At 32.1% G+C, this 13,794-nt stretch overlaps 1 protein-coding gene and 2 long non-coding RNA genes across 4 annotated transcripts; all 3 read left to right on the forward strand.

Moving 5' to 3' along the window:
* The first annotated feature begins 2,355 nt into the window (after positions 1-2,355).
* On the forward strand, positions 2,356-5,606 carry LOC124828244 (zinc finger CCCH domain-containing protein 15). Of its 2 annotated transcripts, none has more exons than XM_047301497.2 (3): positions 2,356-2,488; positions 2,824-3,599; positions 4,864-5,606. In XM_047301497.2, the coding sequence occupies exons 2-3, from the start codon at positions 2,835-2,837 to the stop codon at positions 5,191-5,193; spliced, it is 1,095 nt and encodes a 364-aa protein (XP_047157453.1). In that variant the 5' UTR covers positions 2,356-2,488; positions 2,824-2,834; the 3' UTR covers positions 5,194-5,606. The 2 variants fall into 2 exon arrangements, with proteins under 2 accessions (XP_047157453.1, XP_047157454.1); XM_047301498.2 differs by having other exon boundaries at positions 4,867-5,606.
* An 887-nt stretch (positions 5,607-6,493) lies between these two features.
* LOC148197409 (uncharacterized) lies at positions 6,494-11,331 on the forward strand. The gene is made up of 2 exons (XR_015780492.1): positions 6,494-6,761; positions 8,556-11,331. It is a non-coding gene; the product is annotated as an uncharacterized LOC148197409 (long non-coding RNA).
* A 909-nt stretch (positions 11,332-12,240) lies between these two features.
* Positions 12,241-13,276, forward strand: LOC148197410 (uncharacterized). The gene is made up of 2 exons (XR_015780515.1): positions 12,241-12,428; positions 12,539-13,276. It is a non-coding gene; the product is annotated as an uncharacterized LOC148197410 (long non-coding RNA).
* Positions 13,277-13,794: the final 518 nt, after the last annotated feature.

Genomic DNA, 13,794 nt, shown 5'->3' on the forward strand with positions numbered 1-13,794 from the left:
TCAAATTTGAGTTTTCTTCCTCTTAGAAGTCTAATAATCTTGACAACTCAATACCATGGACATTATATACAGCGGAAAAAAACTCTACAAACAGGTATTGCAAATCTACAAGTAATAATACAAACAACTACTAAGAATTCATTCTTTGCAATATACAGTCCTTTATTAGTTAAAACTTATCGAAAAATATAAAACTAAGACAGATTTACTAAATTTCGTGTTAGACATGTCTAAATATGTGATTATCAATAAATTTCATCTAATGAAAAAAAGAAAACTGTATAAAAGAGTGTCTGACCAAGTTTATTGTTATTATTTCTCTTGATTATATTGATAAAATAAAAGAGCCTGGGGACCTGTTTCGAGAGTGTGTAATCTACATGCACAATACTGCCGGTTTGCAAGGTCTTTTTGGTTCTTGATAAATGATATGTTTGTTGCTGTACCTGCAGATCTAGGGACTTGTTTTGGTTTCTCTTGATAGCTAAGTTTAGTCAACCCCATTGCATTTTTTTCTTGACGTTTGAACTCTTAAGCCCTATTACAGAATAATGTACCTATACTCAACAGTTATGTTTCAATTCAATCAAAGTTAAGGATTATGCTGTACAACTAGAAGCAGCCATTTTCAGTGGCAGCTCTATGCATTGAGAGTAGTAGAGAAAGGGACATTTATGATTTGGTCTTTGGACCTTGATAAAACTTAAGAACAACTAATTCAGCTTTTAGCAGTGTGACGAAAGCTGTAATGAAAGGGAAAGATAATCTGAACATTGTTTGTTTTATGAAAAAACAATATCTGAGAAGAATTGTGTGGCTAACTTAACAACCATGACACGTGGGAAAGAGTTTATGTATTGGCCATTGAGAAAGAAATCAACGTGAGGATTTTGAATAAGTGTTATTTTATTCAACAAACATTTTGATACCAGATTTTGATGGAGTAGCGATTAGAGGAAGAGGTTGTTGTAAATGTGATAAAGAAGCAATCCCTCTAACCAAATAGAAAGACCATGATTTCTTTTCTTTTCTTTTCTAAATGAATGTCAACCTGTCTTAATCCACTTCATGACTTGAAAATGGGAAACCAAAGCCTAGACCACCAGCCAGTACCCTCCTTCAAACTAACTTCAAATTCAAGCATTATATAATCAAATGCTGCCCTAACCGCAACTGCACCTTGAATACGCCCTCTAAACTGTCTTCGCCTCTTATATTATCTTTCTGTTAGAACCAAAGTTTATTTTTTCTATTTATGTCTATCTTCAAAACCAACAATAAATCATACAACGTGGACCCCCATCTACCAATTTTATGTCATTCACTTTTTACCACAAATAAAACCTATAACGTTTTATTTTCCCAACTTTATATGGATGTAATTTTTTATTTTCTTCTCCAAAGGGTTTTTTAAATATATGAATAATTTCTATGGTGATCATTAATATTATTTTGAATTTGTTAGCTGTTATTGTTGATAATACAAAAAATTAAAACATTTTTTATTAAAATATAAAATTTCATATTAACAGTGTATAACTTTTAATGAGAATGTTTATTACGCTATTTGACATATACAATGGTTTAGTAACCTCCGCACAATAGTTTCTGCATTAAGTAATAATTATTGATGTGAGCGCATATATGGATTTGACATTAAATGCAGATATTAGTTAATATATAGCAATAATTGAGAGTAAAATTGTAGTTTATAAAAGGAAAATATTACCTTGATACCCCTTTCTTTTCTCTTATTTCTACTTCAAAATCTCTAAAATCTCTGTTAATAATAAAAATATCATATTTAACTAATATAAAACAAAAAATTTAAATAAAATAATAATATTTATAGTTATTAATGGTAGTATAAAATATAATCGATGTCAAATTATGACCATCCTTTACAAAATATTGCTGAATTGAGATTAGATGAAATTAACCAGGTTGCAAAAATTAGTTACGGCAGCGAGAAACTGCATTTCTCCATAACTATTTTGTAAGAAAAAAAAATTAAAATTAAAATGAACCTTCTTTAGAATTTTTTTTTTATATAACTCCTCTGAATTTTAATTTTTAAATTGTTTATAATTAAAAATGAATTTACCAATAAGACTAAAAAATCACGCCATTACTATTACATAAGAGCAAAAGAGAAAGTATATCAATGGCCAATGCTTAAGCACGAAATTTAGTTTTAAGAAACACACCAATTTAAAATACCAAAAAAATCCTAAAAGGATGCAGCAGATCTAACGAATTGAGTAGGGGTAATTAGGGAAAAGAAAAAAGTTGAATAAGCTCCGAAAGAGCGTTCTGTTAGGAAGTGTGTCAGAGACGGTTTCTTTCTTTCTTTCCATGGCACCAAACACACTCGCCTCAACCATTACTACTATATAATCTCTTCTTCCACTTCTCTCTCTCTCTCTCAAATCGCTTTCTCTTTCTAAAATCTCCTCAGTCCTCGACAGAAGCTCAAGCAAACAGCGAGGTCAGTGATTTTCAAGAAATTCTCTGTTTATTCAATGAACAGTATCTTCTTTAATTCAATTTTAATTCCTCTATGTATTAACTTCATTATACATTAAGTAATTTGCATGGTCGACTTATCGATCATTTCATCGACATTTCTTGAATACAACTTAGTTCGACGTTTTCTTCGATCGCGCACTGTGATTCTTTAACAAATCGGTTATCAAATTATTATTATCTGAGTATAAATATGAATTAAGTGATGGCCGATGAAACATTTCAGTTAATGATCGTTCATCGCGTTGCGATTCCGCAATTCTTTTCATTTATAACTATCTTTGTCTGATTTTGCAGAATCAAGAAAAATGCTTAATAAGGACGCTTGCTCTCCCTCCTCCAATGGCGGATTCGGCCCCGCTGCCGTCTCTGGTCAATTGCCGTCAAACGGAGGCTACGGTTCGCTGTACTCAGCTCTGTCGAACGATAACCTTCCTTCGCTCTCCGCGAACTGCAGCAACGGAGGCGGCGTTTCGCTGTACCCATACTCGGACTCAACAACTCAGTATGACTCGTGCGTGATTCAGAAGCACCAGGACATGGTGAACCGTCAAAGCATGTGCCTGAATCGCCTGGTGGAGACTTCCAAAGAGGTGGATGCTCTGAGGCAGGAGAACGGTCAGCTCCGGGCAGCAAACAAGGAGCTGCAGAAGCAGCTGCACCTCGTCATCCAGGCTTCGCTGGAGAGTCAGTACGCCGCCGCCGGCAGTGGATCCTCCGGCCAGACTCAACCGACGCTGTTCGACGTCTTGCATGGCTTCCGCAGCCTCCACATTGGGGAAGGCAAAGAGAATTATGCCGATTGGAATAACAACAATAATCATAATCACAACAATATTTTGAATAATAATAATAACAAGGACCTGCAGGAAGCGTCAGACGAGAGTCCAACGAGCGTGATGGAGAATAACGTGGTGGAGGTTGAGAGATTCTCGCTCCCTAAGAGCATATCTGTGAGGTCCAATGGCTACTTGAAGATGGCTCAGTCTGCTGCTCTTGCCACCAATAATAATGTAACTCGCAATAAAGGTGCCACTCGCCCACGCGCCACCGCAACTCCACCTGAAGCCGTTGTAAGGACACACGTGCTAACTATCTATATATGCTTGGGCTTTTTATGTTTTAGTTATTATTATTATTATTTGTCTTGATATGTGATTATTGCGTTTATCGTTATTTACCGTACTTGACGTGCTTGTTAGTTGCTAATTATTTTCCTTTCAAAAGAAGTAAAGCATTGCTTGTCTCTGTCATTACCTGGAGGTAGCTGCAACGAATGGAGTAGTTTGTGGTTGTTGTTTTCATTTGCGTGTGCTTGTTTTGCAAGTGTGCAACTCTAGTTAGCAATCGGGTTCGCAGGACCCATTAGCTCAAGTTGCTCTAAGCCATAAAGAAGTAGCCCGAGCCTTGCTGTGACAGTTGTAACCTGTTTGGTGGGTGGTGGCTGGCATAACCTGGGCTTTAGGGTCGTTAGGTGGGGCTCTAGCTTTTCGCGTTGTTTCCTTTTCTTGCGTGGGTCTCATGTCCCAGTTAAGTAAGATTAATTTTGATAAGGAGCCATACAGTTTTGGTATTGTATAGGGGTCAAATAATTGTTTTTCAACCTCTAAAAATTTTGAAATATAGAGAAATTGGCAAGACTGTTAGCCATACAACACACGTCCACTAAATATTGTTCTTTCATGTCTTGATTTGAAAAGATTTATAATAGTCAAGTTAGATATGTCATTCTGCTGCTAGCTGCTAGTGGTTTGGTATGTTCAACGTTTTGATAGCCACAAACAACAGTTTCTAATTAGTGTTAGATGACATAACCAATTTTAATTGGTAGAGTAGAGCTGATGCAAATATATTTTATTTATTATATGGAAATTTTTACTGTCAGCAAAAAACATAAAGAAGTCATTTTAGTAATTAAAGTATTCAGTGTGTGGAAAATATATATCTAGTTTGTGCACCGTGTACATAAATGAATAATTGGACATATGATATACATAACCATATCTAACAAACATTAAATAATTTTTGTATGAATCCACGTTATATCCTTTCCTCTCTTATACACTTATGCTCGTTTAGACGATGACATCTAAATTAAGAGAGAGTATAGTTCATCTTACTTAGAGGATGACACATAAGTTAAAAAGTCAGCTTAATTGGTTGAGCACAGTATGTATGAATTGTTATAAAAGCTTAAATATATTCAATGTTTATGGATGAAAAAATAACGAATCTAACATAAAAAATAGGAAGGAGTTTATTTTTTTATTATTATTGTAATTTATGCTACTTGATTGTTGTTGAAATTTTTGCATATGTTGCCATGGAATGGTACAGCAGAAGGTGTATGTGCGGGGAGGGCAGAAAGAGGAAGAGCCTCTGGAAATGGTAGTGTATAACCAAGGGATGTTCAAAACTGAGCTGTGTAATAAGTGGCAGGAAACTGGTACATGCCCATACGGAGACCACTGCCAATTTGCTCACGGTATTGGGGAGCTTCGCCCAGTCATCCGCCACCCACGCTACAAAACCGAGGTCTGCAGGATGGTCCTTGCGGGGGTTGTGTGCCCATATGGCCATAGATGCCATTTCCGCCATGCACTCACTGAACAAGAGAAAGCTGTCGTATCACAGCCTAAGCCCAGAACAATGAAGCTGGAAAGATAAGAGTCCGTATGCTGGAGTAAACGTAAATGGTACATAATATTCTTCATTGTGTAATTACAAACATGGACAACTACCACCTAAAAAATAATATTGCTTTTCTAATGAATTGGAAAAGTAAGGGTAAAATACAAATACAAAATAGGAGGTTTGCCAATATCTAGAGCAGGATTGTTGGGGAGAATGTGGTTAGTAGTCGTCGTACCTTTCATATTTTTTTTTCTCCCGTCACATTTTGATTTTTGAGAGTTACATTCATAATACGTCAGATGATCCGATCCAACCAACCATTAGAAAGTATTCTTTGTAATGATACTACTTTTCTTTTCTTTTCTTTTTTTGCTTTTTTGGGTACTCTTGCAATGATACCATTTGATACTTTGCAAAGAAAGCAATTTCTCATCGCGGTTGTAATATATTTCTAGTGTAGTCTATTTCTTAGCTGCCTGTACTTTTTTTTTTCTTTTAGTACGAGCATATAATATATTTCACTTCGCTTTCCTCATCAAGTAAATCCCTCTTTCCTTAGGTTACAAAAATCAGGTCTTAAAATAAATTTGGTAGTAATCCGTGTCTTGGCCAAGATTGTCATTTAATTGTTTTAGCCCAAGATTCGTTAGGCCTTGGCCCAAGTGTAGTAATATGCCCACATTCACTCCAGCCTTCTCCCGTGAACAAAATGTGTCTAATTAAGCTAGGACATACTACCACGTTTCTTCGGCCTACCAGTGATCTCACATACCTGGACATTGGTAGCTTAGTTCCTTCAAAAATCCATAAACTATTCAAGGAAATTCATGTCATTCACTTTTCATTAGAGATAAAACTTCAAACATTTTATTTTGCCAACCACTGGTCGGCGTGCGCAGTTTTATATATATACTCTTGTAAGATAAATTCTTTTAAAATGATCCAACTTTGTCCAGAAATCTCTTATTTATTATATATGCCTAATTATAAAAAAAAATTAAGTATCAATTTGATATCATTGGCTTTTAAAACGAAAAATAAACACTCTTAGTGTTCTTTTATTTTGTTACATTAATTTATGTTCTTAAAGCATGGATTGACGGAGCACGTGGTGGTCTGCAGTCGAGTACACGATATGTGGCCGTGCATTCATGATCAAACGGTTAAAATATTTGATTGAGTTTTGATGAGTGGCGTAGAGATAATCCAAAGTTGAACGGGAGAAAAGATTCGTGTAGGTGGTGATAAGATAAAGACAGCGTAGTGTGTGGTGGGGTTGGTGTGAGTAATAATAAAACCCATCTCCCTCTGTTAAGCATCAACGTTCCAAAACTCTTATTCCTATCATCTTCTCCCTACAGACATCAATATATATATTTACACGTGGTTAACCTAACCTAACCCAACAACCTGCGTTTCATATTGCAGAGAGAGAGAAAGGGAAAGGGAGAAGAGGTTGAGGAAGTGATCGGAGATGGGTGGGTTGGTAAAGCATAAGAGAATCAATATTTCTCACTGTTTTTGCCGATTCCACCCATTCCTATTATTTCCTCTGCTTTCTCTCTTTCCACTCTCCTCTTACCTTCTCTTACATATCTATGGTAAGCTCTTTTTTTCCTTTCAGATCTCCTCTTTATACCATAGATCTGTGCTTTTAAGAACCTTGATTTCTCCATCTTCGTACTTTTTCCTTAATCTGCTAGAATTACTATCACAGATTTACCTTCCTTATTTTTTTGTTCTTCATGTTTAAGGTTTAACAGATTATATGAGCTATTTCTAGCATATGCATCTGTTCTTTATGATACATGAGCGATGTACGTTTTTAGATAGAAGCTAATTAATTGGATCTAGTTGAATCTTGGCTTATTTGTAAATCTATTTGTATATTTGAACTGATTTTATCTTAATTGTATTTAAAACGAAATGAATAAAAAAAATTAACAGACACTAACAGCTATAGTTCTTTTGATGTCTGCAAATTTATCGTAAGAATTGAAGAAATAACTGTATGGCCAGTTCTGCTGAGTTTACAAAACAATATATTTATTTTAAAAACTATTTAAAAAAATTGTTAAAGTTCACAAAATAAGCGATTACTTTTCAAAAAAATAAGATTAATTACTTTTCCAAATAATAAGATTAAGTATACCTTAATGATATTTTTTGTTTAATCGATTCCGATATTATAAAATATAAAAACATGTTTAAAATTGACGGAAGGTTAAAAAACGTAAACTTTTGCATAGTTAGAAATGATAATTTCTTGTTAATTAATATTTAAATCATAAATGAGGTGTGAAGATGCTTATTCGGAGTGGCCAAGTAAAACGGTCTTTGAATTCATTTCTTAATTTTTGAATTTATATATACATTTTTAATATAATATTAGAGTTTGTATTGAAGAAAATGCTCTGAACCTGACAAAGGAGTTCAGTAAAAAAAAATTGGAAGATTTAATAAATACGAGGCAAATAAAAAAATGTTCAGAAGATTGACTTGTAAACTTGAAAATACGAAGAATGTAGATATAAGGAAAAAAAAAATACATTTGAATTTTTATAATATGATTGTGGATTGAGGATTATAATGCAAGACAGTTACAGATATACAAGACGTTACGCGGGATGCGGATATTCAATAAGGTTGAATGTCTAAAAATAACATTGAAATATTTTCTATACATAACTTTGAAACAATAAATGCGTAAAGCAGTAACATTATTTTAGATATTAACTTTTCCAAATGTTTCTTCAAATTGTGGACAGTTTTGCTTTCTATGAACAAGTATGCTGTAAAGTTGAAATAACACGAAGTCGATGAACGATATACATCATCATCCATATGTTTTCCACTTTTTTTCAACTAATGTGATATTATGAAACCTTTAAACAACGGGATTCGATTGATACCACCAAGAAATTTGTTGACATGTTCCTCTCCACTACAAATTGTCTGTGATAATTATTACAGTTGCTTCTTAATTATAAAATTCATTAGGTATAAAAAATGGTATAGATAGTAAACATGAGAAATTCTTTTATAATAATTGAATTCAAAATTGGTATAAAAAATTATGTAATATATACATATAATAAATTGCAAAGTTTTTTCATATCGATTTTCATGAAATCGATACAGAAAATGACGTAGTAACATAATTATAATAAAATATAAATATTTTTTATATTGGTTATACTTAAAACTAGTATGAAAAGTTATATTTCAATACTAGTTAAATTTAAAACTAATATAAAAAGTGGAACGGTAGTAAAAATATAATATTTGAAAACACTTTCTATATCGATTAGTTATTATAACCATTTTAGAATGTTTAATATTTATTTTTGTCTTTTTTACACTTCTTCTCATTTATTTCTTCCTCTCACTGCTAGTTCACTGAACTCACTTGTCTCATTCGTCTCTGGTTGTTGTTCTTCGTTGTCATGGACATGTTCCTGTGGTCGGTGGTAGTTCGTTATCAATGAGGCGGGTGAAGCTGTCGTGCATTCTCTCCTTCATCTGTCATTACTAGTGTTGTAGTGCGTCACTAGTGCTTAGGGTTGGAAAGGTGTGTGGTGTGGTGGGTGACGCTCCTTCTGCGCGTTGAAGCTTTCGTTATGTGGTGGGTTGCGCTCCTTCATTTGCTCAAGCTATCTTATTGCTTGTGGTGTTTTGGGTTTTGTTGTCGTGACAAGTAAGTTCCGATCAATACTTGTTTTACTATTGAGACATACATGCAGAAAATCATATCTACTATTGACTCATGAAATTTGGTAATTTCAACATTTTATAACAAACATTTGAGTATTATTAATATAAGTTAACTCAAATTGTTCATAGATTTTCTAACTCGACTCTAATGAAACAAAATGTTTTAAACCAAGTTCGAGAATTGGTATGAAAAGTATACATTCTATATTGATTGAAGCTTTAATCGACATGGAAAACGTCTTTTTTATATCGATAAAACCTTAACCGGTAAAAAATGCAATTTTCTTAATGTTTCAATCAATATAAAATGTCATACATTTGATATCGATTAATTAAAAAATTAATATAAAAATTTGGTTCATATATAAATTATTCTTCATGTAATAAATTTTTTGGACTAGTTTCAAAATCGTATAAAAGTGAATTTTTATACCAATTTTAGATCAGCTATAAAAAAGAGAAATATTTTCTATACCTTCTATTTTTATATTAATTAAAAAATTAGTATACTTTTTTTTACTAACCGATATAAAAATCTTTTATAACACATTATATAAATAATTCAATACTTAATTTATGGATAAAAGTAACATAAGCTTAAATCAAGGTACTTTAATATTATCCACAAAAGCGTAAACACTCTAAATTAGTCGAAACAACAATATTAACAAGTTGAGTTGGAGTATGCGTAATTCAATATAACACAATTTTTATAGAAAAAATATTAATCGACATGATGAGTGGTATTACGTACTTGACAGAGTTTGATTAAAACAAATCAGAAAGATATAGTTTTCAAAATAAAAAATCTCCAAGTATAAAATATTACACATTCCTGGTCTGGTATCTGATTATATGTAATATATATATATGAAACAATTATCATAAGAAGATGTATCAATTCATTAACCATCTTAAATATAGGGTAATATATTGCAGAGCATTTTACATGTTGAATGCACAATATTATTATTTTTAATTTGAAGACCTTGTCAAGAGAATTTACTGGCTGCAAAGACAAAATTATTTATAATATTAGGATAACATATATTTACATCTACTTAATATATTATAAAAATACAAAATCTTAAAAAAAAATAATTTGTATATTTTTAAAAGAAAAAATAATAATAATAAATAATATTAAATAAATACAGTATACGTGTGAAAATATCATTTCCGTTAAAATTAATAAAGTAAAAGGGAGTCATAAAACCTAATTGAAGCATCATGACAGATACAGCTAAAACGTGATACTTTTATTTTATATATATCTATATATATATAAAGAAAGAAAGAAAAAGTTGCGTTGAAGATGGTATCAGATGAGTGAACACGGCAAGGCAAGCATGGCATCGAGATTGATGCGTGTTCTGTCGTATTACCGCGAATTGGGTGAAGTCAAGCTAAAGTGGGCATTTTGCAGACTCTGCCATTCAGTGAGTCACGTGACATTACATCAACGCGTTTTACTTTAATAATATAATGATATTTAAAATTAAGAATATAGTTATAATAAAATTTTACCAGTGGTAAAAAATATCATCCCAAATTAAATAAAAACAGTCCTTTCAGTTTCAAAATAATGGCAGTTGAACGGTTGATTAAGGCGCGGTGAGCGTGGCGAGGGTGGTAAGGGCTTGGTATATATTATTAGGGTGGGAGTGTGTTGAGTGAGTGCAAGAGGTTTCCTCTGGAAAAGATGAGGCAGAAAGGAAAGAGAGCTATGAGCGAGGAAGGGTTCGGTAATGGGTGGTTAGGTAAGAGAAATCAGATTATTCTCTCTGTCTTCTTTTCCTCTTGCCTGAGCCTCCCATTCCTAATACTTCCTAGTTCCTCTCCTTCCTCTTTTATTTGCCTCCCATTTCAATTCACACCAGGTATGTATTCATCAATTTCTCCATCTGTAATTTCATTTTTCACTCTGACCTAATCTTCATCGTTTCTAAAGATCGTCTCCTTCAGGTTCGTGATTTCTATGTTTATGCTCTTTTATTTCTGCAATTCGTATAATATCAAAACCAATTTTGGAAAGAATCACACGAGTTCATGTGCAGCGTCAACTCACCAGTGTGAAGAACAACCGATTCACACGAGTTTCTTACATTTCGTCACAGGATCAGTGACCAAGACTCATTTCCGTAACCACATCACGAGTTTCCGAGTTGTAATCTCAAGTTTTTTTAAATAAAATTCTAGAATATTTTCTATATTGAGATTTATAATGTGATTCGATTTCACCGGTTGTGAGATGTAGTAAGGAGATATTATCATACGAAAAATGTAGAGCAAAATTTCTCCTATGTCTGATCTTCGCACCAGAGTACTCTCTTACCTGAGAAAGAGATACTATCATTAACCATTTGTTTGTTAAAACATTCATTCCTGATCTCAGGTCCATCCGAACTTGGGAAGAAGGGGAGGTGAATAAATCAATGAAATATTTCCATTATAAAATATTCTAGGTATAATTTTTTTTCTATTTTCAATTGTGTATTTAGTTAACATTAATGAAGGTTAAAACTATAACTCAGCAAAAGAAAATGTTCAAATGAAAGTTTATCGTTACATGTACGTATTCTGTATTAAAAAGTTAAAAAGGATTGAAGGACTAAAAATGGATTCTATTTAAAGGTGGAAGTATATGAGAAAATCTTATTAATATTTACTGTTAATATGAGAAAGTCATACAAATCTTCATCATGAGCATTCTTGGAAAACATTTCTTTGAACTTTTTTTTTTAAATCTTCTTCACAGTTAATAGTTTTACAAATGCATATTATTATGAGATGATTAAATAATCTTTTAAATACAATATATATATACACACACTTGTTTGTTTACGCTCATAATTAGTTTAGAAAATAAATTATAAAAGGACTAAATATTGCCTCTATTTACAGTAAAAAAAAAGTTGCAAATGTGGGAAATTCTTGGTGGTAAACATGAACGTAATGATGCTCAAAATGCTTCTATTTACATTAAAAAAAACTATTTTCCGCATGCCTTAAATGCTCACACAAATGATAACAATGCTATATTGATTAACTTATATCACTTATCACTAAATCTTATTTAAAATATAATTTTAATTTATTTATTTTATTCATTCCATAATTTTACTTTTTATTTGAAAATAGACATTTTTTAATTAATTTAAAAATCTAGAATTCTGTTCACATTTATTTCTCATTTTATTAATTAAATTATTTTCCATGACTCAACTGTTTCAAAACAAAAAATAAGTAAATTGAAATTATATATTCTAAATATAACATTTCAGTGTCGAAATAAAATATTTAAATTTTATATTGAAAAAAAGACCAATTTTTTTTAAGAGGATAAAAGAAAAACTATTACAAGATTTATTAGTGGCCACGTTGAAAAAACTATAAATGATAATAAAAAGAAATGGAGGCCCGAGAGGGTCCAATCCATTACGTAAAAATATTCTATTCAATATGGTCTGCCGACAACTTTTGTCCATATTCTATGTCACGAGTTTCATCATGCTCACAGTTTTGATTCCTCTTTTCTTTTTGCGCCTTCATCGGTATGATTAAAAAAGCTGTTTCTGTGTGCCATTCTTCTTATTATGATTATCACTGTAAAGTCTCTTGTAACCTTACACAATATTTCTTTCTTGCATCATTGTTGAAGAAGGTTTGAGAGAGAAAGAGAGGAAAAGGGAGACAAGATTGGAGGAAGCCATGGGTATGGGGGGATTGGGAAGTAAAGCTTATGCTATGCTATTGTTAAATCCATCTCTAACCATAGCAAAGCAAAATATGGTGTTTCTTCCCTACACCTCCCATACCGCTGTTTTCCTCTGTTTCTTCCCCTTCCTCCTCTTTCTGCTGCTTATTCATCTCAGATCTCTCAACTTTTCCCATCTGGTAATCTTATCCCTCTTTTCTCTCCTCTATTTTCTCATCAATTTTTTATCTGCTAATTTTGATCTACTTTCCGATATTAAATGATTCATTAGTTGCAAATTTCGTCAGAACTGAAAAGTTCTTTCCGACTTAAAATTTTTTAGATCTAGACAAGTTTGGTTCAAGTTCTTGTTTAACAAATTATACGAACGCATAAAACAGCCACTTGTCTGGATCTGAGTTCATTAAACAAATTTCACTGAAGCAAGAACCATCTTCATACGACAGCAGTTGGACCCAAGAAAGCAAAATCAAGAACTCTCATCAAAGCCCTTACCTTTAACGCACCTTTCTCCTTTTCCATGAATCTTTCTCTCCCTACGATCACCACCACCCAAAACAAAAAACTTTAAATACTCATGCGGTTAATTCTCGTTTAGCTAATTTGTTGCTATTTTTTCTTAAAAGTTAGATATATTTGTTTGTGTAATTTCATTCTTCCTAAATTTGAAATGTTATTTTTCTACTTTTGCTGTTTCAAAATATATAATTTCCTGCAAAGTAACACAGATGTTCTTTTCAAAGCCAGGGTACATCACGTTATTTATTTTTTACCGAATAGTATAAATTCGTTAATACATGGGCAAATGAAAAAAAAAAGTGAGTAAATCGTATTTAGAAAATCTCGTATTTCAAACTAGTCAATATTCAAAAAGCTGAAATGGTGATTGAAAATATGTTTCGAATTTTTTGGTTACAATCCTGCTTGGAAGCATGAATTCAAATTTTTTACATGTATGAAAACACATTTTATTCATATTTTTCTGTCTGACATTGTGCTTATTTCCATTTCTTTTTTATCTTATTTTTTAAAGTCACGCATGAAAAATTATATATATATATATATATATATATATAATTGGTTTTTGGCTTTTTTTACTGAAATATTGAACGTTTTAGACAAGGTTTCACTGAATTTTTAGTTGGTAAAACTATGTTTTGCTTTTATAAATAAGTTATTGGTTTTTAATTTTCTTTTAAAAA

The sequence above is a fragment of the Vigna umbellata genome, chromosome 6 (assembly GCF_029865625.1).
Source record: "Vigna umbellata cultivar VRB3 chromosome 6, Vumbellata_1.0, whole genome shotgun sequence".
Taxonomy (NCBI): domain Eukaryota; kingdom Viridiplantae; phylum Streptophyta; class Magnoliopsida; order Fabales; family Fabaceae; genus Vigna; species Vigna umbellata.

What these genes read in the sequence shown, in the direction of transcription:
- LOC124828244 (XM_047301497.2), top strand. Translation starts at nt 2,835, where the DNA reads ATGCTTAATAAGGACGCTTGCTCTCCCTCCTCCAATGGCGGATTCGGC. An exon ending in CAACTCCACCTGAAGCCGTT is followed by an intron (nt 3,600 to 4,863) that starts GTAAGGACACAC and finishes GGAATGGTACAG; the next exon opens with CAGAAGGTGTATGTGCGGGG.